A 23,696-nucleotide genomic window follows, 5' to 3' on the forward strand; every position below is an offset into this window, starting at 1 on the left:
AGGTACAAAAGGTTGTTAGCCTGAGGTCTCTATCCCGCTGACGGGACTGCCATCTTAAATTCCAAAGTTGCGTACCCTAGTCGACACCACGTGAAAGTAGGGATAGAAGTTAGCGACCAGAGGTGATACAGGTAGGCCCAAAAAATGGCGTCATTGGAGATCTCAACGTTCAGGTTGGCCCGAAGGAAGCCTTCGACTCATTGACTTTGCCGCCTTTAAGAATATGGTAATTGTTGTACCTAATTCCAGCATATTCGCACAAAACGGTACACCTGGAAATCACCACAACAGACCGAATCGTAAATCGATCACGTTTTGATTGATAGAAGACACTTCCAGGAAATTATCGGCGTCCGAATCTATCGTGGCAAAAACATGGTTTCTAACCTGGTGGTCAAAATGCGCCAGACTTTCGGTTGTCAACAACATCTAGCGGACGTCGCTCGCTACGGTATGATCTGAAGCGACTTAAACTCCCCAAAATCATGAAAAGCTTTGCGAAGCCCCTCTAGAGGATTGCTGGAGTAATGTGATGGCAGCCATTAACAGATGCTAATAGGTTCATCGAGAGGAATCGAAGAAACGACTGGTTTGATGATGAGTGGCAGACAATTCTAGTTGCGAAGGATGTTGCACGGGCATCGATGCTGCAGCGAAACCCGTCAAAACGTGATACGATATAACCCGAAACGAAGACCACAGACCCATCTTTTCCGAGACAAGCAAGTTTGACGGGTGAACAAATTGATCGACAGGTGGAAGCAGCACTATAATGAACACCTGAACGGCGGAAGGAGGAACGACTCCGCCAGTACAACGGATGAGGGAGACATACCTACCTCCCCCAAAGTAAAGTTGAGGATGCTATCAAGCAGCTCAAGAACAACAAATCAGCTGAAAAATATGGCATATGGAAAGGTTGACTTCCTGTCTGCACCAGCTGATAGTTATGATCTGAGATATAGAACAACCGGCAGGGGAATGGAATTATGGGGTAATATTCCCAATGTACAAGAAGGGTGACAAGTTGAAATGTAAGAACTACCAAGCAATCACAAGGTCGTCTTTCGTCGTCTCTCACCGGTTAGCGAAGGTTTGTGTGTAGTCCATCGTACATCGACAACGGCTTAAATTACCACGCAGCGGCAGACCCTTTAAAAGTGACCCAAAGTACAACCCTTCCAAGTGACAATCACCAATAAATTCACTCAGTTCATCTACTTCGTTGACGACGTGGACCTTGTCGGAAGGAAGTTCCAGGCGGTTCCTAACAGTACACCAAGTTGAAACGTGAAGCAGAAAAGGTTGAATTAAAGGTCAATACGTCGCAGCAGAAAACGATCGCTAACAACAGCGTAGTGATCGACAAGGATGAGTTGGAGGTGGTTGACGAATTTGTGTACCTCGAATCATTAGTAACGCCAGACAACAACTGCAGCAGGGAAATCCGCAGACGTATTATAGCTGGAAGTCGTGCCTACTAAACTTCACAAGACCTGTACGGGTACGAAACATGGACAATGCTCGAAGAGGACGCAAGCACTGGCCGTTTTCGAACAACGTGTGCTTAGGATAAACTTCGGCGGAGAACGTGAGGATGGCGTATGAAAGAGAAGAATAAACCACGAGCTAGAGCAACTCTACGGCGAACCCAGTTGCAAGACAACACTTTCCAACGTTTCGACCATTTTTGAGGGATCTTCAGCAGTTTGTTTTTTTTTGTATCAAATTGTTGAATTTGCTTCGCCTTAGATGCCAGGAAACAATCCGCGACAGGAATTTCGGATACAGCACAACAGCTAACTTAATTAAATATATATTTCTTGCAAGTCTCTAGATAGGTTAGTTTCTGGTACTGTCTGGAAACAGAATTGGCATTCCAGCATTACATGTTGCCAACTCAACTTGTTACCGTTCTCGGTATGTGTGTGTATCAGTAAGTAACTCTGTTGTTTTACATATTAATGCACACCCACGTGCATATCAGCATGCTTCTATTCTGCTGCATATTCGTATGAACTATATTCCATTAGTATGTTCAAATGTTTCAACACTGTAGTTTTGGACTCGGCGTATTATTTGATTATTAATATTATTATTATACGAAGGACCCTTGCAGGAAATGAAACTAGACTTCATTTATTTTTTTATTTTTTATCTTTTTGTTTCTAATTAGGTTACACCACGGAAAACTTTGCTCGCATTGAAACTTTTTTTTTATCATTAACCGGAATCAAAAATTCGAAAATAAAATTGCCGCAAAAGCAAACTAATCCTAAACCTTAATGTGTATGCGTGTATACAGAAAGCAAAACATGGCCACATCGTGGAAATGCACAACTATAATACTATTGAATTTCTGTGGCATGATTACTGCCATTTTATAGCACATTGCAATTTGCAGGAAATTAAAACGTCCGATTGGTTACATTAAAAAAAAACTGTAAAACGCGAAAACCGGCGAGCTAAGTATTTCTCAACAGTTGATTCTTCTATCTTATCTGCTATTAGCGTATTTAATCAATGCATATTTTCGTTTTGGATGTATGTTACTCTATTTTCTTTATTTTCTTTAGTGATAACTGTGATTGTTTTCAGATATTAACTAAAATCGCAGCGCTCTAGAATAACACTAGAAAAATTACCAAACCTAACTAAAATCCATGTACTCTAGCTAAATAAAATAGTTCATTCAAGACAGTTCGTGGTGGAACTCTAGTTATTTCTATCACCAGAGCTGGTGAGTTCAATAACCTTAGCAGTCTAAATTATGTATACTTAACCAAATCACAGCTGGCCTACTACGGAGAATATCAACTTTCTTGCTTACATTTACATGCACTGGTTAACCATGTTCGGACTATTTCATACGCCTACTATGTACGACGCTCAACTGTTCTGTGGATTTTTGTTTACCTGGAGAGATAGAAGTTTTCGCGCAGGAAAAGAACACTAATGGCTAGAGGGCTGCTTTGAAGTAGTGATTTATGTAACATTATGAAAATAAGCCTATCGCACAGAAAGGAATTCTGGTGGTCGTCGGTCAACATGTTTATGTTTAAACAACGGAGAGAAGAGAGCTATTGCTTTTGATCGGTCTGTGATCGGTTTGAAAACAGGCATCACGCTGAACTATCTCTTTCCCCAAAAATACCCTTGCAGCAGTTGCTCTTTGTTCCATTGAAGCGTATAGTAGTTATTCTAATATGATTTTTGAGTTGTTCGTTTTTTGATTATAACAGTTATATTTTTTTATAGTATATTTGCTATGAACCCTATTTCCTAATTAGTTACTCTTCACGTCCACAAAACACCAGGGATCAAATCGATAGCTGCTAGCAGATACAACTGTTGAAACTTCAAATAGAAGTACGTGCAATGACAGCCGAGCCGTTACAGATTGCTTTATTTATCAGTTACTCTTTACTTGAAACTAGCCGCACAATTTAAATGATCGATGATTGGAACGGGATGACAAAAATGCGTGGAATGATCCATGAGATTAATTCGAACGAAATGCCGTCACATTGCCGTCGTACACCATCTGGCCACACGGATTGTTTTGTTTTTTTAGTTAGTATCACTGGCAGCAAGAAGGAACACTCCAAAAAAATGAAAATATTAGAAAGCCATGGGAATGGAACGGCGCCTCGTTTTCGGTTAGTGTATGAATCAAAAAATGGTACACGAACACACACACTGAAAACACACCGAAAGCTTGCTCTACTGAGAGGATGAGTATTGCTTATACAGTTGCGAACAAAATCTAGCTCCCGTGTCCACATCCGTTTCAACAGCACCGTCACAGAATATTAAGTTTTTTTTATTGTTTTGTAGTTTTTGAAATGCAAATTTCAACTGGCCAAAAATGAGTGAAGTCGAGTTAGAGGGAATCGTTTCACGGGAACATATCAGAAGCTAGAACTTGAAAACAAAAGATCTAAAATACTATCATTGAATAAGCCGTTCGAATAACCCTCTTTCGTAAAGTCTGTTTACTGAATTTCCTTTCAATAAATATGCGCTGTTACCGTTTATGATTTTTTCCTTGGAAAACTGATATTTGTTCATACATTCAAGAAACTAACCATAGATCGCGCATGGCCCAGATTATTTCAAACACACAGCCTTTCGGCTAGCAATGCCAGCCAACTGAAATCGCATTCAGGCAAATTTCTGGCGAAAAAGTCGCGAACTGACAAGCTTACTTAGTTAACAACGATAAAAAAATTGAATTTTGGAAATATTAAAAAGAGTAGCAGGTTGAGTGAGAGCTACCTAAATGAATGAATAACATGTAGTAGAACGGGACTAGAAAAACAGTGGTTTGGCGCGCTTACGTCACTCATTCTCAATATGTGTTGTGTTGTACCGGCATATGAGTGCGGGAGAATATTGAAAAGAGAATACGATAGATCAACCTATAGGATTAAGTGTTTTCCTGCTATCATCAGCGATACCACTTACTGTGCAACGCACGTGCTGCGTAGCTCAGTCAATGGTCAACTCGAGAACAACAATTGTTGTCGAATTGTTGTTTGTCGCATGACATAAACTGTTGGGTGCCGATGGAAATCGGCTCTTCAAATCTTCGTTTGGCATGGGAGCTTAATAGTTTCGTCTTCATGAAAAAGTCTCTAACCGAAATTCCAGCTCAATCGGACTAAGGGAAGTCGGGCCTCAAAGCGGTCAATATATTACCGGATGAAAAAAGCACAGATAGTTCATGGAATTTTCGATCTTGAATTTTTTAAGCCATCAAGACATCAGTTTCAATAGCATTCTAAAACAGATAATTAAATAGTCTGACGACGAACCTCTCGACAAAGATTTACCTTCGAGACATCAAAATAGTCTAGTCTAGCAATGCAATAGATCACATGACGTCATAATAAAAACGAAAACAGATGACAGCTCATGAAGTTTTCGGATTAAACTTTTTTCAGCGTAGCGCTTTTTACTACCAAGCAGTAAAGGGAAAGAATAAAAATAATCAATAAATCGAAAAAAGAGGTTATGCTGAGCGTTTCTATGGCAAATGACAATCAGCAAATAATCATTCTTCGAATCAGGCCTGGATTGGTGGGGGGGGGGGCAAATGCCCCGGGCTTTCCGATTCAAAGGGCCCCCCTAATCCCAAGGCGACCTTTTTTATTGCTCGTCACCTTCCAGAACGTTACCTCTAAATGTTTTAAGAAAAGAGGGCCTCACAAACAAGTTTGTCTCAGGCCCCCCAGCGCCTAAATCCGGCCCTGCTTCGAGTATCGACAATTTTTTATTTGAACACAACTTTTCATATGCATTGGACCTTAGCAAATTGAGGAAATTCTTTAGACTTGATGTTAGTTTGCTAAAAAGGCGTACGCATTTTGACATAGGCTCTATTCAAAACATTGTAGCTCAGAAATCTTTAGTTGTATAGACAGGGAATTCATTTTTTGATCAGGGGAATATCAGAGAAAACTGAAAAACAATCACAAACAGAGAAAACTGAAAATAATTAAGTTTTAGTAAATTGAAGTTGTTTTTTTATATATATTTTTTTTTTCGATTGGAATAAATTACAAACTAACAACTTTAATTTACTAAAACTAGATTTTTTTCCTTCTTTTTTTTTAATTTTTTTTCTACACGATATTTTTTTTTTTGCAGAGCAATTTAATTTCCTACAATTCATTCTCAGGCAGTTTTTCTATACAACTAAAGGTTTCTAGGCTACAATGCTTTGAATAAAACCTATGCCACCATGCATACGCCCTTTCAGGAAACTACTTTTGAATCTGGAAAATTTTCACTGTGGAGCAGTTTCAAAACCACCAAAATGACCGTCAGCTTTTGCCTAAAGGCTCTTCTAAGCGTATGAACGTAGCTCGATTTCATCATCCAGTGTCGGCGATGGTTTGGACGGGAATTACGGCTACCGGTAAAACTCCGGTAAACTATTCATTGAAAAGGGTGTAAAAAACAATTAATTTGTTTACCAAAAGCTTTGAAACGACACAGTGGCACCTTGGGCACGTGTACATTTCGGTAAAACTAAATGGGCATTACAACAAGATTGGGCTTCATCGCATCCTTGAATCCAGAGCCCACACAAATCATTGGATCATTTGAAAGCTAGTCTAACCTAAGCCTGGGATGCCATATCTGTAGAAGAACTATCGTCCATCGTCGATAATTTCCCTAAACGATTGAAGGCGTGCGTTGAAGCCAAGGGTGGACATTTCGAATCCGTGATGTAAATATTACAAACTATGTGATGTTAATATTACAAACCAATGCTAATGTTGTTTAATATTGAAAGAATAAAGTTGAACATGCATAATTTTTCATCACCCTGTACACAGGATATCACAGTAGGCAGTTATTGTTTACTCATGAATTCTGTACCAGGCGTTCTCGCACGTAATTGATTCGTTGTTTGTGAAAATAAGACTTTGAAATTATTTCATCAATTTCCACTACTGAACAATGACGTAACAATGATAACTGAAGTATTAAAAAAATGTCTATCTTTTTTCAATAATTCACGACCTATTTTTGTAATTCATTATGTGGTTCGCAAGTATTTATTACCGTTTGAAATATTATTCATTCCGAAGTTACACCTTGATTTTAATTTCCGCTGAATGTAGCCCGATATAGTGCGGTAAGACGTATAGTCCTACATCAAAATAAGAGGGTTGTGTTGCATTGCGTATTTACTGAAGCAGTGGTTCCCTACCTTTTCGGTTTCGCGACCCGCTCTGCTAAGTACCAAGAGGTGACAAATACGTAAGAATTTTCAAAAATTTCTGGCCATTTTTTGTCAAAGCACAACTGAAGGTTTCAGGGGATTTTGGGGCGCCTACAATCATAACTTTTGCTCTGATCATATGCGGTTAGAAACATTAGCGATAGAAATAGTAAAGCGATAAAAAATAACAAACATTTGACGGAGTTTTTTTGTCTGCCCTAAGATTGAAGAATTTCAAATTAAACAACAAAATTACGCAATATGCTGTTAACGAAATAAAATACCTCCAACGCTATCTCAAAAAAAAACTTATCGTCCATTTCTGTTCTTAATTTTATCTTAAGCTGCAAATATTGTTTCAAAGATGAAGTCATCAATTTTTTGGTAAATTTCGTCCTAGAGCCAACACAATATCAAGCAGATACACTTTCCGAGCGGCTTACACAAATGATAGTATCATACGAAACAAACGAAATAGTCACTTAAAATAAGAAGAAAAGAGAATGTTCCAATATAATACGTTCGACTGGATCGTTAAATCTTAATTGTCTACTGACTGCAGCAAACGGAGAAGCTATTGTGTAGGTGATGATGTGTGGTTAAGTGTGATGCTGAGGCTAATCGCTACTTGAAGATGGTGGTGACTGTGCCCACACGAGGCGCGCTTCCATTCAGATTCAAATTGAGATGCATCTTGCATCAGCATTTTATTCTTAACAGCGCGAAAAAATTCTTATTCACAATGTCAAAATAACAGCAATCCTGTAATATAGATTACAGAATATTCGGAAAAAATCTTGTCAATTAATGGTACCTTTCTGAATAGAAGCGCGAAAGGCGTGAAATTTATGATTAGTTGGTGATCAATAATTTTCGGGTGTTTGTTATGTGATTCACTGGTGGTGGTGGCTGACTGGTATAGTAATGGCCCGCGCCTAGTGTGATGTGGAGGGAACAATAGCGATTTTACACTATCCCACCTTCGCAACCGATGTTTGTCAGTATTTCTGCTGCGGTTGAAACGAATGCAGATGCGGCTGACGCCGGAGAATTTTGTGATGCTGCTGCGGCGGCGGCTGAGACGGCGACAGCCGGAGAAGCTGTGGCAACGGCTGGGGAGTTGGTTGCTGCTGCTGCTGTTGTTGTTCCAGCAGTGGCATTGTTGGCAACTGTTGAAGATGCGATAAGATTATTTGTGGGCGGTACACTTCCACTGACGGCGGTGAGCCCCGGGGGCGCGACCGATGTACTGCTAGCGCTATTGGTGGAAGATGAACAAGAGGATGGTGATGGTGATGATAATGATGATAGTGGTGAGGACACGGACGATGGCGATGGAAGCGATGAGCCGATGGTGGTACTGCTATTGGCTAGACTATTACTAATGTTGATGATGCTGTTGCTGTTGCCGGTGTGATTACTATTGCTCAAGAATGGTATGCGGGATGATACGGCCGCGGCGGCAACAGCTGCTGCTGCCGACGTGGCTGACAGTTTCGGCGGAATTTGCGGTTTGTTAGGTGGAATCGGAGGCGGGACGCCACGTCCTCCGACTGGTGGAATTATTGTCTTCTTGAGAGTAGTCGCTGTGCCCCCCATTCCGGCTGAGAATCCAATACCAGCAGGACTTCCAGCTGGCGATGACGATGCTTTTCTAACGGTTGCCATCTAGCGATCGGTGAACGAGTGACGGCCGGTTGGTTGATTGGTGACGATGTCCATTTCAATTCACAGTTATTGAAAGAGATAAGAGATTTGCGGTGTCGAAGTTTATAATGAAAAAAATGGAATGATTTTTCTTTGTTCGTTGTGGAATTCAAAGAGCATATTCTTCATGTTATAGTGGTTAGGCTTAATTTACGCTACAGTCCTCATATTAGGAAACCTTCTTCTATAGAAGCGAATCGATTGGAATTTGTTCAATTGTTAGTTTATTTTTTTTTAATGCGGATATTGTTTCGGACCGGCAATTTGGTTTGTTTCGAGGAAGGTGATTGGAAATAAAACAGAAAGAGCAAAATTAGCTATCGCTAGCGAGTGGCTTGTACTCGAGATGTTGAGAAGCACTGAGAAAGTATTAGAAATGGAAACGAATGTTACGCTCTGGCGAGATGGATAAGGCAACCAATAAAATCCAATCGATAGGTTTTTGAAGTAACTCATCATGAAACTCATCATCGGTTGTGCCCTTACGTTCAGCCTATTTTCCAAACATCAAACAGAAGAACATAAGGTTACAACGACGGAACACAAGGTTCGTAAAAACTAACAATCGTTTAGTGAAAATTATACTCAAACCAATCGAAACACAAACGCCTCAAGTGATGCGTCCCTGTAGTGAAATGAAAGCGTCATTCAAACCGGTCTCACTCTCTCCTGGATCTGATGAAAAGAAAATAAAACTCAAATACCTTCCCGAAAACGTGCCAATTAACTAGGGCTGCTAGAGAATCAGGAGTGTTATTTCCCCACGTATATACGTAAACATATCGGAATGGATGAGGAGGAACTTTGGACAGGCAGGAATTTTGACTCGAAACCGTAAACCATAATAGCGAGCTACTAAAGTAATCCTATCAAATAGCATTCTATTAACTATCATCAATCAAGCCATGTGATACAGAGGAACGAAAGAAACTGAACTTGCTTACCTTGCCCGGTGTGGCGTTGGCGTAGGTCTCGGGTGATGGTGCGACCGGCGCAGAGTTCGAACCCGGACCCGACCCAATCGGGGGCGACGTAATCGATAGCTGCGAGATTGCTGTCTGGCGGATCAGTTGACCAGGGGACACTGAACGGGCGATTCCGGTGGCTGTGGGAGAGGAATAATATCAAATTATTCTAAGGCTTGGTAAGCTTGGAATGTGGAAAATTGGCACACGAGTGAAAATGAGCTGCACACGCAAACAATAGACGGCGATACACGTTATGACACATGCGGTGCAACGCAGAGTGACAATTTGATGAAGCTGTCAGCAAAGGTTGTTTTTTTTTTCTTGAAGCTTCAGTCACAGTTTCTACAACGTTATTTCTGTAAACTTTTCTACAATTTACTATATTTTACACAGTTTAAGCCAACAGGTTTTAATTGTACTTTACTAACAAAAAACAATCAATAGGCAAACATATGAAACCATCACAAAAACCAAATACTTCATTTTAGTGCGATTAGTCAGCAGGAAAATTGCAAGTACAGAATAAACAAAAAAAAAGAAAGGTAAGAAAACGCATACAAATACCAAACAAATAGACAGACAGAGAGAACGTGAGCAACGTAACAAGCGCGTTCAGCATGAGACACTCTCAACAAAACTGCGGCAAAATAGGTTAGTTAGTGGTAGTTGCAATTACTTGGTCCGGAAACGGGAACGCTAGACACAGTGGCAGTAGGCTGGACCACTTTCGTGGCTACACTACTAATCATTGCGGAGGCGGCGGCAGCGGCAGCAGCAGCATGAGCAGATCCGGCAGCAGGAGAGCAAACCGCGGAACCAGATGCGGCGAGAGCTACACTGTCTACATCTGGCGAATGTTGATAATGTTGGTCATTGGTTGGGAACCCCGGTGTTATGGAATGTGTGTTGTGTTTTTTTTTTTATGAATCAGGTGGGTTGGAAAATATAATTTGATGAAGGGTAGAATTGAGAATATAAACATACTGAATCAGTTCAAACGATCACTTTTTTTAAATTCAAATCTTTTTAGATGTTTCTTAGTTTGAAACTTTCAGCCGAGAAATAGCAACAACAAAATTAGTACAAGAAAAGTAAGAATAAAAATCTCCCAAGAGTTATTTAGAAAAAAATTTAAACTATAATTCCTGCACCTGAGATCCATACCTGCGGTGCTTTTGAAAAATTGCATCTAAACTCACCGGGAATTATACCTCCCATCGATGGTCTAGACGGCATCAGTCCCCCTGGTTTGGTAGGAAGCTGGGGAGCAACAATCGGATGACGTATCCCAGTTTGTTTCCGCAAAAGATCCAGTTCGGTTTTAAGTTGCTGTATCTCTATTTCCTGTTCTTTTATTCTGTAACAAAAAACAAACGTGAAAACGTGATCTAAAAAATAACACAATCCTATACCTTCTCTCATCCTTCGCTAAACTCTGGTGAAGCATCTTTCGTTCTAAATCGTACTGCTGCGTTTGGGTTTCTAGCTCTGCCTCCATTCGGAGGGATTTCTTACTTTCCTCCTCCAGCCCCTCGGCAATCGTATCGACCCGCATCTTTTCCTCCGACAAAATCTGCGCTAAATCCTCACTTCTCTTGCGTTCCTCTATATACTTAATGATTATCTTCTTGCGCTCAGCCAGCAGTAACAGAACGATTTGCTTTTGTCGATTTTTCTCAGCATCGAATTGTTCTTCGATCTTTTTCACCTCCAACTCTAGCACCTTGCGTTGTTCCCTCTCGTGCTCCAATTCTTGTTTCAAGCGCGAACGCTCGATCTCCAACCCGTACGTAATATCATCCCCCTGGGCGGTAGTATGCTCATGCTTCCGCCGCTCGTCTTCCAATTCCTGCACGACATGCTTGTACCGCTCTTCGGCATCCTTGAGAACCTCGACCATCTTAGCCTGCGTTTGTCTCTGCTGCATCACCAGCGCAGCCAGCGAGTCCATTTGATCCTTCACACCCACGCGCTGATCGTTTAGCAATCGCATCTCGTGCTCGGAGTAGGCCGCCTGAATCGACGACTGCCGGCTGGCAATAGTACCGCTGGATGCCAGATTGTCCCGGTACAGGGCCGCGTGGGGGTCGTTCAAATTGGCGGACTTACTGTACCGGGTGGTATTGAGCAGCTGTTTAACTTTCTCCGTTTTCAGCACGGCTATCACCACGTCCCGGGCTTGCAGTTCTCCCTCCAGATAGCTTAGCAGCTTCAGCAGATCGGTTTTGCTGAAGTCCATTTTTGGATTGCGCTGGAAAGAGTTAAGAAAGAAGATGTGAAAATGCGAATGAATTTTACTTCAGTTACTTCAATCAAGCGGTACAATAATCTTGATGTTCTCAAAATCGGTTTATCGACGAATTTGAAACTTACAGTATATTTTATGACGAACGTGAAAATACCATTTTTGGGTTTCTTTTTCAAATAACAATGGAACTAATGATGGGAAACTTATCGATACTTATCGATAATATCGATAAATGCTGGTCATCGATTTAATCGTTAATTTTTTGGCGTTAACGATAATTATCGATATTATAAGGTCGAGCACAAGTCAGTGCGGCTGGTTATTGGAGGAGACCCAAAAGAAGGAGACCTCACCTACCCTACCCCAGGAGTTGCTTTTGCCGCTAGGTATTTGTTGGGTGCTGTTATTCGACAAGATTTAGCATTGTTGGGGGTGGTGTAAAGGTTCGCCCCGGGTGTCACTGAGTTTCTGAGAAATAATGGTAACTAAAAAGATATTTATAGTTTTTAGTTTTCTAAGAACAGATGAATTCGACAACATAGAACTTTAAAAAAATATCCAAACTTTTTGCACCATCTCATAAAAAGAAATGATACGAAATTGTAATAAAATGCATTTTCTTTGGCTTGCCAAGTTTTATAATATGATGGACATGTATAACGACAGTCTATTGGTAATCCTCTGGTAATTGTTTAGTTTAACTTGGAACTGTTTAAGTTTAAAGTATCTCTTACCCAACAAACAATTTTCAGTTCCACTTAAAATCCAAATCAACGAAATTGTTGCGCCAAAAATGTATCCTGGTTTACAGGGGGTAGACAAAATAATTGAGATAAAAAAATTCTTTCGAATTTTAAATGGCCAGAACTTTACGAAAAATGAATCAATTTTGATGACCGGTTTCATTTCACTGGAAAACAGTATTATATTAGTATTACTTGGGAACTTGGTGTGACCAACCTACACCGAAAATGTTTCGAATTTCAAGAGTGTGTATCAAAGTGTACATTTTTGCAACGCATAGAACGTTTTAGGCAACTAAATTGTCTATCTAAAATACTTCATTTAAAAAAATCTGAGATCACCGGTATTTTCTAAAATCATTTTTTGTTTTTAAAATTATATGTTTTTCAGAGTAGGATCTTCAACTCATTTTTTTATATTTTTGAAGGAAAGTTCAGATAATTTTTACTAAGATATATTGATTCATAAGAAAAAGGTTCAAATACAGTTAGGTTTTCTTACGCGGGGGATACATGCCTCGTGAAACCGCGCGTAAAAAACCACGTTAATTTGAAAATCTGCATAAATAACCATTTAGAGAAAATCCGCGTGAAAATAATCTGACCTTTTTAAATGTTAATCCAGATAACTTTTCAAACGCAAGATTGCAAAGTTGCTTGGTTTAATAAGACCTACACACCCACAATGTTCGACTGAATTCTGCTAGAGTGCTGCAAGCTCAAAGAAAATTAGTACCCAACCGCCAACCGGGAAAAAAACCGCCAAAATCAACACCCATACTTAATAAATTCATAACTCGATGATTCCTTGGCGAATTTTCAATCTTTGGCTACCAATAAACCCGAAATAAATACTGATTTATTGACAACATATAAACCTAAGTGAAACAGAATGTCAGAAAAAGTTCTACGCGTTGCAAAAATGTACACTTTGGCACACACTCTGGAAATCCGAAACATTTCCAGTGACCCTTGGTCACGTCCAGTTCTCAAGTAATACTAGGAAACTAGGACAGTTTTCCAGTAAAATGAAACATGTTTTGTCAGAATTGATTCATTTTTCGTGAAGTTTTGGCCATTTAAAAATTGACAGAATTTTGCCTGCTTCAATTATTTCCCTTATTATACAACCTTCAAAATGAACTTCGGCCTGTAACTACTCCGTAGAAAGCACTCCCGGCGTAAAACCCGAAGACTTTCCAAAACAAACTGTTTAACTCGTCCGGTTGTTTGAATTTTCATTCGCAGTATCGTAAGATTTGTCATTCAAGGCCTTAACACAATGGATACGTTGCGGCTGCGTTTGCGGCAATTTGACAGTTAGCCCATACATTTACTGTCACATTGACGTCAACGCAACGCAAACGTATCCATTCTGTTTGGGCCATCTCTGTCTGTCTTTATATAGTAAAATTGCATTTTTCGAATAACGTTTGCGGTAAAAAAATGGACAAAAATTGCCGATTTTTCATGGGTTTACCTTTAATCGCACCGACGAAACTACTCATGCATCATCAATCATAGTAACTCATGAGTAAGTAAAAAAAAATTGACAGCTCCATCAGTCAAACTCTAACTGTGATGACGAAAAAAGTGAAGCTACTCCGTTCAGAAGTGTGCGCGTTCAAAAAACGGTACCCCGCCGCGTCAAAAACGAACATCGTGCGGCACTTTGTGGATGCCGGGTATGCCGGTTCGTGCATCTACAACATCTTGACACTATTGGACAACGATCAGTGCATCGAAAGAAAGCCCGGCTCCGGACGGCCAACGACCCTGAGCGACAAGAAGCTTCAAAGGATGCTGAAAAGGAAGACCGAGGGAAAAGTGGCTAAATCGCTGCGTGCACTTGGCCGAGAGGTTGGTGCATGCTCTAAAACAGTGAAAAAGCATCTGGAGAACATGGACATACATGCAGGAAGCGGCAGTCCCGTCCACTGGTCTCGGAGCTGCAGGCAATGACGCAGTGACAGCGGTTAAACAAGATGGTCAAGTCGATTTTCCCGGCGAATCGCGACGCGACAGTGGCATTGGACGACTAGACCTATCTCACCCTGTATGGCAACGACTAGCAGGGCTCTTCGTATTTTACCTCCCCCACGAAGGAAGTGAGCACCCCAAGAAGGAGCGGCTGTGGCTGACAATCAGTGAGAAAGGGATGTCAAAGTTGCTCTTCTTTCGCTCCAGGCTGGCCGTGAACGGGGAAATTTATAGTACGAAGTGCCTGTCGGAAGTTGCGTCGTTCATCAAGAAATACCATAAGCGCGAAGACACGGTGTTCTGGCCAGATTTGACGTCGGCCAACTACTCGAAGCGATCGTTGGAGGAGATGGAGCGGCCGAATATCGATGTGGTACCGAAGTTGGCGAATCCGCCCAATGTTCCCCACCTGCTTCCCATCGAGAATTTCTGGAAAAACTTGAAGCGCAAGATCTATTCTAACAATTTTGTCGCGAAAACGAAGGAGGAATTAATAAAAAACGAAGAAAGAGCTTAAAAACATGGCTACACGCATGTTTTCGTCCGCCATGGCGAATCTTCCGGTTAACTGCCGGAAGGCTGCACGCAAGGACGTAATATTTTTTTGTGAGGAAGCTAACATGATAACCTTCCATGGGAAATTTATTCAACTCAATTATCTGTCATAGTTTTTTTTCATCACCATCTGAAATAGTTTTTTTTTCATCACCATCTGAAAAAATTTTTTTTACCGCAAACGTTGACTGTCAAATTATCGATACTTATCGATAATATCGATAAAAGCCCCGGAATTATCGATTGTTATCTAAGTCCGTTTTGGGCGATATTTCCCATCACTAAATGGAACAGCTAAATCTCAGTACTCCGAAGGGAGCAGCGCGAACAAAAGAACCAGTATTGCGTAGTGATGGAAGAGCTGTACCAAACTAACGACAACCGAAGATTTTACGAGAAGATAAACAATTTCCGCAAAGGCTACGTGCCGCAATCCGATATGCGCAGAAGCTTGCAACGAGTGTGAGGTGATCGAAAGAAGAAAGCAGTACTTCAATGAGCATCTGATGGCCGATGCAGCAGAGGGCGAAGACGATATGGCAAATAATCTTGGTGCACGGGCAGAAGACAACAGAACTTTTGAAATAGGGTGGAGAAACATAGACCCTTTTGTAGTGCGTAGCATCCAGCCCAACAGCAACTATCTCTTCCTCCTCGTGGCACCAGCCGGATTACGAGTAACAAAGCGAAGACAATGGTAACCAACGTAGCATGTTAACACTACGAGCAATCAAGAAAATATAACTCGGAAGATTGGGCACATACCTAATACTTGGAACTGCAAGTCGCTGAAGTTAGAGCACCGTAAGGAAATCTGTCGCGGAGGTGAGAAGGTGTGGCGAGTCCGTGCCTTCAGGCCCAGTTCTGTCAGAGCGGTTGGGCTGGGAACGGGTTTTTGTGGATGCATGATCGCGTGATCAACTGGAAGGTGATAACGAGAGGATGTATTTGTTAAGAATTCAAGATCGTTTCTTCAACTACAGTATCACCAACGTACATTGCCCGCACGAAGGTAGACATGACGACGAGAAGGAATCGTTCTACGTGCAGTTGGAGGTAACATATAACAGCTGCTCGCTACGAAACATCAAGATCGTTATCGGGGCTATGAACGCCCAGGTTGGTAGGGAAGTGATGTAAAAATCGGTAATAAACACTCAAAACCTAGTAGCAGTACATAAGCGCTCAAGTTCTACTTTCTACGGTATTTAACACACGTCAAAACCGTCCTCTTCGGCCAAACATGTGGCAGTTGCATAACCCAGGCTGCCGAGAAGTACGCGCGTTTACTTGACGAGACGCTACCTTCAACGGAGGGACTATGTACTTCTACTCTCGACGATGGATGGGACAAGCTACACTCGGCCATCGAAGAGGCCGCAACCGCGACACTAGATGAGACAACGTCGAGCAGACAAAATGACTTGTTTGACGGGGAATGCTAGCAAGCAATGGACAGGAAAAAACTAGCTTGGAAAAGCTATCTAACCATCACCCAAGAGATAACGCGGCCAAATATCGACGAGCTCGAAATTAGCTGATCATGATTCTGAAGAAAAACGAAACGCTAGCTGGAGAACAGAGATCGTGAAGAGCTGGAACAATTGTTTCGGGCTAATGACACGTGCAAATTTTTTTTTCTCTTGTAGGAGCCTATGACCTTTGCTACCATTAGTTAGATATATTGTGGTATACTCCGCGTTACTTTATATGAACTGCCAGTTCGTTCCATCACTATGGGTATCAGTGATAGTCGCCCCCAGACTTTGCATTTCACCCCAAGAAGGTATCGCTTCTTTGATGAAGTTCCTTACCTTCGTTAGTTCAGCAGACCATATCTCTTTAGGTGTAAGGACACCTTTTCCAAGAATACGCAGTCTTCGCTGAATCAATGCGCTGCATTGGCATAGTAAGTGTTCCGAGGTTTCTACTTCAAATTACAGAAACGACTTATGTCATCTGTCAGTTTACCTATTTTTTTAAGGTGATACCTACTCGGACAGTGTCCAGTCAGTAGGCCAGTTAACGTACTCAGATCAGCTTTATTCATACTGAGTAGGTTCCGTGTGATTCTATTACATGGTGTAATGAATAGTTTAGATTGTCTTGCTTTGGAGTAAGCCTTCCAGTTGGCATCAATCATCATTGATTCCCAGCCTCTGAGCTCAAATTTCAAACAGGATGAAGATACCCCACAGAATGGCTCCGGCCCGATGAATGCAGTTGAAGAACCAATTCTTGCTAAGAGATCGGCTTTTTCATTACCTTCTATACCACAGTGACCAGGCACCCAGTATAGATTAACAACGTTTGTTGCAGTTAGTTGTCGTAGGGATTGAATACAATCCCATACCAACTTCGACTGGCATGTATATGCTTTTAATGCATTGAGGGCTGCTTGACTATCTGAGAAAATGCAGATATTGGCATATTTATATTTCCTAGCTAACAAATATTTGTGCATGTTAAAATAGCATCTATTTCGGCTTGAAAAACTGTGGGCCACTGTCCCATTGGAGTTGATACATTTATTCCTGGTCCAGTGACCCCAGCGCCTGTAGACTCGCCCATTTTAGAGCCATCTGTATAAAAATGACTGATCCTGGACGAACTTTAGGACCTCCTTCTTCCCATTCGGTGCGATTGGATACAATCACTTTGAAAGGAACACTGAAGTTAGTCCTAGAATCCATCAGATCTTCATTCATGGTTACTAAGGTGTTCAGTTGGAAATTTTTGAGGATTCGTAAATCCTGTTCCTGTAGATCTCCTTCCTGAAAAAATTCAACACGTTTGAGCCTAAGAGCACCTTTTTCGGCTTCAAGTTGTACATATTGATGCAAGGGTAGGGATGGACCGTCCACAGCGTTGACAGCAGTAGAAGCAGATACAGCACTCAGAAGTAACAGCGGGTTGCGCCTGTGGCTGCCTTCAAATTAAATAAATCACTTGCGCTGTGGTTGGTCACCATGTCTCAGTAGCAGCGCGGTTCTTCTCAGCGTGCCTCGCCAGACTGCAATTATTCCCCCACTGTTGGGGCAGCATGAAGATCGTCATCACCAAGTCCAATTTTGAACAGCAAAATGCCTTTTTTCAAGGCAAATAAACAAGTAATTGAAGGGTGAAAATTTCCTAGCATCAACACAAGCAAACATTCTTCGCGGGATCAAATCAAATTCTGTTGTAGTTTATTTAGTTAATATCCCCACTGTTGGGACAGCACAAAGGCTGCGATCAACATAACCGATTTTGAATAACAAACTGCCCTGTTAGAACGCATTCACAAAGGCAGTTAATTCGAATATGCAGAGCTAATATGAAGTCGATTCAATCAATCAGCATTAACAGAATTTCGTCGTCTCCCAGCTGGCAAGTTGCAACATGATGCAACACGCAACAACGGGCAAACGAAATCGCTTGATGTTACAAACCGCAATAAAATACGGGTTAAAACCGTTGCGTGTGTGAGAGCACCATCGGTGTTTATTCGCTGAAAACAAATATCGAATGCGAATTGTGGAATAATTCGTCTGAAGAATATTAGAGAATTAGACAACTGAACAGAAGGGCGTGGCCTATTACGTAGCACCCTTCGGCTATAAAAGAGAGTTTCTGGGAAAACTAGCTACATTCATTAGTCGGAAGGTGAGCTGGATGGACCGTCAACAACGTTGACAGCAGTAAAAGCAGATACAGCACTCAGAAGTAACAGCGGCTTGCGCCTGTGGCTGCCTTCAAATAAAAAAATCACTTGCGCTGTGGTTGGTCACCATGTCTCAGTAGCAGCGCGGTTCTTCTAAGCGTGCCTCGCCAGACTGCAATTATTCCCCCACTGTTGGGGCAGCATAAAGATCGTCATCACCAAATTCAATTTTTAACAGCAAAATGCCTTTTTCAAGGCAAATAAACAAGTCATTGAAAGTTAATAATTTTTGACAACGTAAGCAAGCATTCTGTGCGGATTCTAGCAGTTACATCTGTCGCGGCCGTCTAATTTACAGAAGGTGAAATAGCTTCCACAGTGCATGTTGTCCGTGTATCTTAACTCCCCCACTGTTGGGGCAGCACAAAGGTTGCGATCAGCAACCGATTTTGAACAGCAAAATGCCTTTTGACGTAGAACTACGTTTTACTTTAGCATACCACACAGGGATGCAAACTGAAAAACTGGGACGAAATTTGTCCCTTTTCAAATGCTTATAGGTCGGTTGGTTTTCAACCGATTTTCTTCATTCTTGCAGCAATCGATTGGAAAATTATACACGCATCTGCCCAAGTGCAGAAAAATGTTGTTTGAATCTAAGAACTATTGCACTATTGAAAACTGTTAAGCCTTGTTGAGATAAAAATAACGTCCTCTGATTGGTCGCTTGCTTGCTGTGTGTGTATGATATGGTATGATGTTAGTATGATATGGTATGATGTGTGTATGGTATGATGATATGGTATGATGTGTGTGTATGATATGATATAATGTGTGTGTGTCTGTATGATATGGTATGATGTGTATGTGTCTATATGATATGGTATGATGTGTGTGTCTATGATATGGTATGATTTGTGTGTGTGTGTGCTGTGTATGGTTTTTAACTCGGCACGTTCTGCTAACTGCTGAATCCGGTTCACGAAATTCACAACCCTTCATTAGTAGACATTATAACTCATTACCCAAGTAAAAATATTGGTTTTATCAAAGTTTTATAGCGCCCAATACAGCCAAAAAAGCGCTATAAAACTTTGATAAAACCAGTTGTGTTACTAGGGTAATGAAACACTCAATGCATTTGTATACCGAGCCTCTATTCTATCCTACCAATATCGCCAAATTACAATTCCCTGAACTGAGGCTACACCTAACGTTCCTCTATGGCCGGGTTTATTCTAAGAGGGACTTATTATGTCAAGAGGAAGGAGTCTTATCGAAACCTCGTTCCTCATGCCAACATCGCCAATTACAATTCCCTGTAGAGAGTAAATATTTCTGAAATCAGTTTTATTATAAGAAGGACTTATTTTGTCATGAGGAAGGAGTTTTATCGAACCTCGTTCCTCCTACCAATACCGCGTCACAATCACAATACCCTGAAGAGGCACTCAATGCTTCACCTCAGGTCAGGTTTATTATAAGTAGGACTTATATTTTTGTCAAGCGGAAGGAGTCTTATCGAAACCTCGTTCCCTTTATTACCTTTATCATAAGAGGGACTTTTTTGTTAGGATGAAAGTCAGCAAGGGTACTATAGAATTCAGCTTGAAGGAAGGGTATGTAGTGGAGAGCCTGAGAATGAACCCATGTTAAAGTCCTTCGACCTGATGTCGTCTACGTTTCCTTGGCAGTAGACGTGTCCCGGACAACCTCCAGAACTTCATCAGCCAGGAATCCAACAATCAAACTCTTTGCTTGAGGGCCGCCTCCAAAAACTTTTTCTCCGCATCTGCTGCTGGAGCGTCTTCCGTCAGCACCTTAAATACGACCGCCGTATTCAGGTACATCTCAACGCGAAAACACCAATTTTCAAATCCAGGTTCGATACTGAAAAATTCCGTGCGCAGCTTCTTTCGGGGTGTCCATAAGACCGGATTTATTAATCTGTACCTTGGAGCGGGTTAATATGAACTACCTTGCCCTGGGTGAAAATGTAAGGTTTTATACCCTTCCAGGATGTTTATGCCCGGTTGTTATTTAGGAGATATCGTTGACAGCTCGGATCTTGGTTTTGGTAAAATTTTGGGTTGCTGTATACACAATAGCGCTGAATAATAGGTAGTTGACGATTTCTATTATACTCCCTATTAACTGCCGCAAAGACCAGCAGATGAATTTATCGACACATTATGGCTGGAAATCGTACCCACTTTTTTAACTCCGAAGGACGTTCCGGTTGAATAGAATTCACCGCCGCATTAAGTTGACCATCTACAGAACACTATTCAGACCGTGACTCCTCTACGGCCTGGACAAAACTTGTGTAGGACCAACATGTCCTTCTGGTCGTCAACCGGAAGATGTTGCGTACCATCTCCGGTGGAATGCCGATGATCTATGGTTCACACCGCTAAAATTGGCAGCTTGCAGTGGGCTGGGCTGGGCATGTCGCAATAATGTCGAACGACAACCCAGTAAAGATGGTTCATGAAATCAATCTACCAAAGACTCGACGGTGCGGTGGGCAAGGTGGATCGATCACGTGAAGACGACTTGGGGTCCGCAGAGTTTATATTTCTTGGATCTGAAGATTTTCGAAGTTTTAACCACATTACACTGCCGAAAAGCAGGGTGTCTTAGATTATTCAACTTCAGAACTAAAATTCGTTGATCTATTTACAATTCTCACATAAAACTATCACTAACAACCAAGATTCTTGTTCGGTTTGTGTGCCTTTTAGGCAAACAACTATCGGATCGAAGGGAAAGAAAGTGTGGAAGGAACGGATTATTACAGCGAACTGGATTTAACTTGTAAATTATATTACTTGGAAAGTTGTGATTTTGTCGATTTAGAAAGCAATTATGAATCTAAAGACGATTCGTGTGTCACCGAAATGGTAAAGTTGTTTGATTACGGTTGATGAATTAATCGTTTTACGTTTGAAACATAGTTTGTGTCAAGATTATAATGTGGAATATGAATAGAGCATGTTTTAGCGATCCCAAGGAGCTTGTAATTAAACGTTGACAGTGAAAATAATGCAATTCAATTGTTGCAGGTCGTATTTCAAAATTCTCTCAAAAAATCACCTACTACAGAATGATATATTTAATCATCCCAGATTATATGCCGTGTCTGGTAGACATTCCGAGCAAAAAAAGTACTTCAACTGTCTCCTATCAGCGTTAAACAAAGCACTTCATGGCAATTCACGCTCGGCAATTTCACCCCTGCTAGATAGTAGCTACTTAGTGTAGTGTACTACAGTGTGCTTTCTCACTCTTCGCTACTAACGACACTAAAATAAATATTGATTTTTCTCACTACCTACAGATGTTATTCCGCACTTTGCTAGCTGGATGTGCTGTACTGCATGCTGTATCCACATCACACCATCTTGCAGTGGGGAAAGGTACGAAAGTAGACAAAAAAAAAACGATGACAAAGAGGCAAGAAACTTTTTCTAGTTCGCTGCAAAAACCATGCTCACATGTTTCGAGCAAACAACAAGCTAATTTTGTTTACTTTTCTGTTTCGGAAGTTTATCTCTGAACGACCCCATTTTTCGCCATAATCACGATGAGTGCTTTATGTGCTTTTTTTTAACCATGACACGATCTCCATGAAGGTAATACTAACTGATTCACCAATCACCCTTTCGCGACACAACAGAAAGTAGGTGTAGGTTACTCGCCTACACCCCCGCACAATTACAATCGATAATTTTTTCTCCGATTCGGTCGCTGCTACTACTACTACTTATTTGGCAAATGGCTTACCTTCAGAGTGTCGCTTGTTAGTTTGATAGCTTGCAGGTCGGCTTCGGTGAATTTGCCTGGTGGCTGCTGCTCGGGGAGAACTTCCTCGGTCACATCCTCGCCGGAACCGGTTCCGCCTGGTTCAGCCATTTCCGACGACTGCGGAAGAGGGGGAGATGACGGTTCCTCTACTTCGTTGCAACTTTTCACCCTTTTCACTGGCGACGAAGGCTGTATTTTTTTGCGCAACGAGGTGGACACCAGACGGGGCCTGGCGGTGCTCATTCCAGCTCGCGAATCTACAGCGCCATCCGGTTACTGAATGATGATTCACTTACGCTTTTCCGACCGTCTTCGAGTCAACAATCTGGCGAACAGTTATGGAATTGATTTCCGTACTGCTCGATGAGTTACACAAACCTTCTAGGCAGCCGTCGAGTCAGAATGAAGGTCGATCGACCGGAGTGTGCAAAAAAGTGATGTCAGTTTCTGGTGAGAACATTTTCATTGCAAAACAGTACTCTTTGGTTTCTCCTTTCGCTGGCTTTGCAACTCATACAAAAAACAACCACATTTTCGTTTCAAGCGAATAACTGAACTTTTGTATTATGCACGAATTATAAAATAATCTGGAACCCGTACGAGAAATGGACTAAAGAACAAGATGAGAGAAAGCTCCGTCAGTTTTCAATTTTGACAGATCATGCACTTCTCTGTTTTGTTTTGATGACGCGTTTATGGAGCGCTTTCCTCTCTCTCTCTCTCACGTTTCTCTTGCTTTCGCATACATTCACATTTCTGGCAGACTCCAAAAAAGAAAACGAAAAAATGGTCGAGTCCTTTCAATCGCTAATGATGATTGGAGAATTTGTAGCAGGCAGTTTTCGTCACCACATTCACCGCAAACAATAAATTCAATAATCTCGAAGTCATACTTCGTAATTTTAACAGCGGGATTTGTTTTTTCACTTGAAAATTAATCGGACAAGTAACAGCACAACTTTTTCTTGCTAGAAAAAATCAGCACGCGACCGAACACTCGCTCTCCTCAAAGGTTTAACATTTATATTCCACTTTTGTGTTCTTACTCTTGTTTATCCCTCATGTTCTTCTTTTGTCTCTTTTCTTTCTCTCTCTCTCCCGAAGTTTGCTTTTGGATTTCTGCTGCGATTCTTATGGAAACTGTTCACATATTGCGTACCGCCAAAAAGTTTGTATTGCATAGTTTTTTATATTTATCGTAAACATACTCAATTCACACTTAGTTACGTAAACACAATATAATTGGGCTGTTTAGCTGTTCACGGATTCCTGATTTTTATATATCAGCTTAAAGAGTGTAACTTTCTGA

The 23,696-nt window shown here is 41.3% G+C and overlaps 1 protein-coding gene across 3 annotated transcripts; it reads right to left on the reverse strand.

The window, feature by feature from the left end:
- Window positions 1-1,804: 1,804 nt before the first annotated feature.
- LOC129721361 (CTTNBP2 N-terminal-like protein) lies at window positions 1,805-23,393 on the reverse strand. 3 transcript variants are annotated; one of them, XM_055673829.1, is made up of 6 exons: window positions 22,367-23,393; window positions 10,824-11,662; window positions 10,611-10,768; window positions 10,088-10,258; window positions 9,388-9,548; window positions 1,805-7,905 (listed from the first exon to the last, which is right to left on the reverse strand). In XM_055673829.1, exons 1-6 carry the CDS (start codon window positions 22,628-22,630, stop codon window positions 7,735-7,737), a joined length of 1,764 nt encoding a protein of 587 aa, XP_055529804.1. In that variant the 5' UTR covers window positions 22,631-23,393; the 3' UTR covers window positions 1,805-7,734. The 3 variants fall into 3 exon arrangements, with proteins under 3 accessions (XP_055529804.1, XP_055529802.1, XP_055529803.1); XM_055673827.1 differs by having other exon boundaries at window positions 1,805-8,404; XM_055673828.1 differs by lacking the exon at window positions 10,088-10,258 and having other exon boundaries at window positions 1,805-8,404.
- Between the last annotated feature and the right edge of the window lie 303 nt (window positions 23,394-23,696).

Source organism: Wyeomyia smithii, chromosome 2 (assembly GCF_029784165.1).
Source record: "Wyeomyia smithii strain HCP4-BCI-WySm-NY-G18 chromosome 2, ASM2978416v1, whole genome shotgun sequence".
Classification (NCBI taxonomy): domain Eukaryota; kingdom Metazoa; phylum Arthropoda; class Insecta; order Diptera; family Culicidae; genus Wyeomyia; species Wyeomyia smithii.

Excerpts from the sequence above, each read along its gene's own strand:
- LOC129721361 (XM_055673827.1), bottom strand. The coding sequence starts at position 22,630 with ATGAGCACCGCCAGGCCCCGTCTGGTGTCCACCTCGTTGCGCAAAAAA. Across the intron at positions 10,769-10,823 it reads TTAGCGAAGGATGAGAGAAG|AATAAAAGAACAGGAAATAG; the intron begins GTATAGGATTGT and ends TTTTTGTTACAG. Across the intron at positions 9,549-10,087 it reads CGTTCCCGTTTCCGGACCAA|CCACCGGAATCGCCCGTTCA; the intron begins GTAATTGCAACT and ends CCTCTCCCACAG.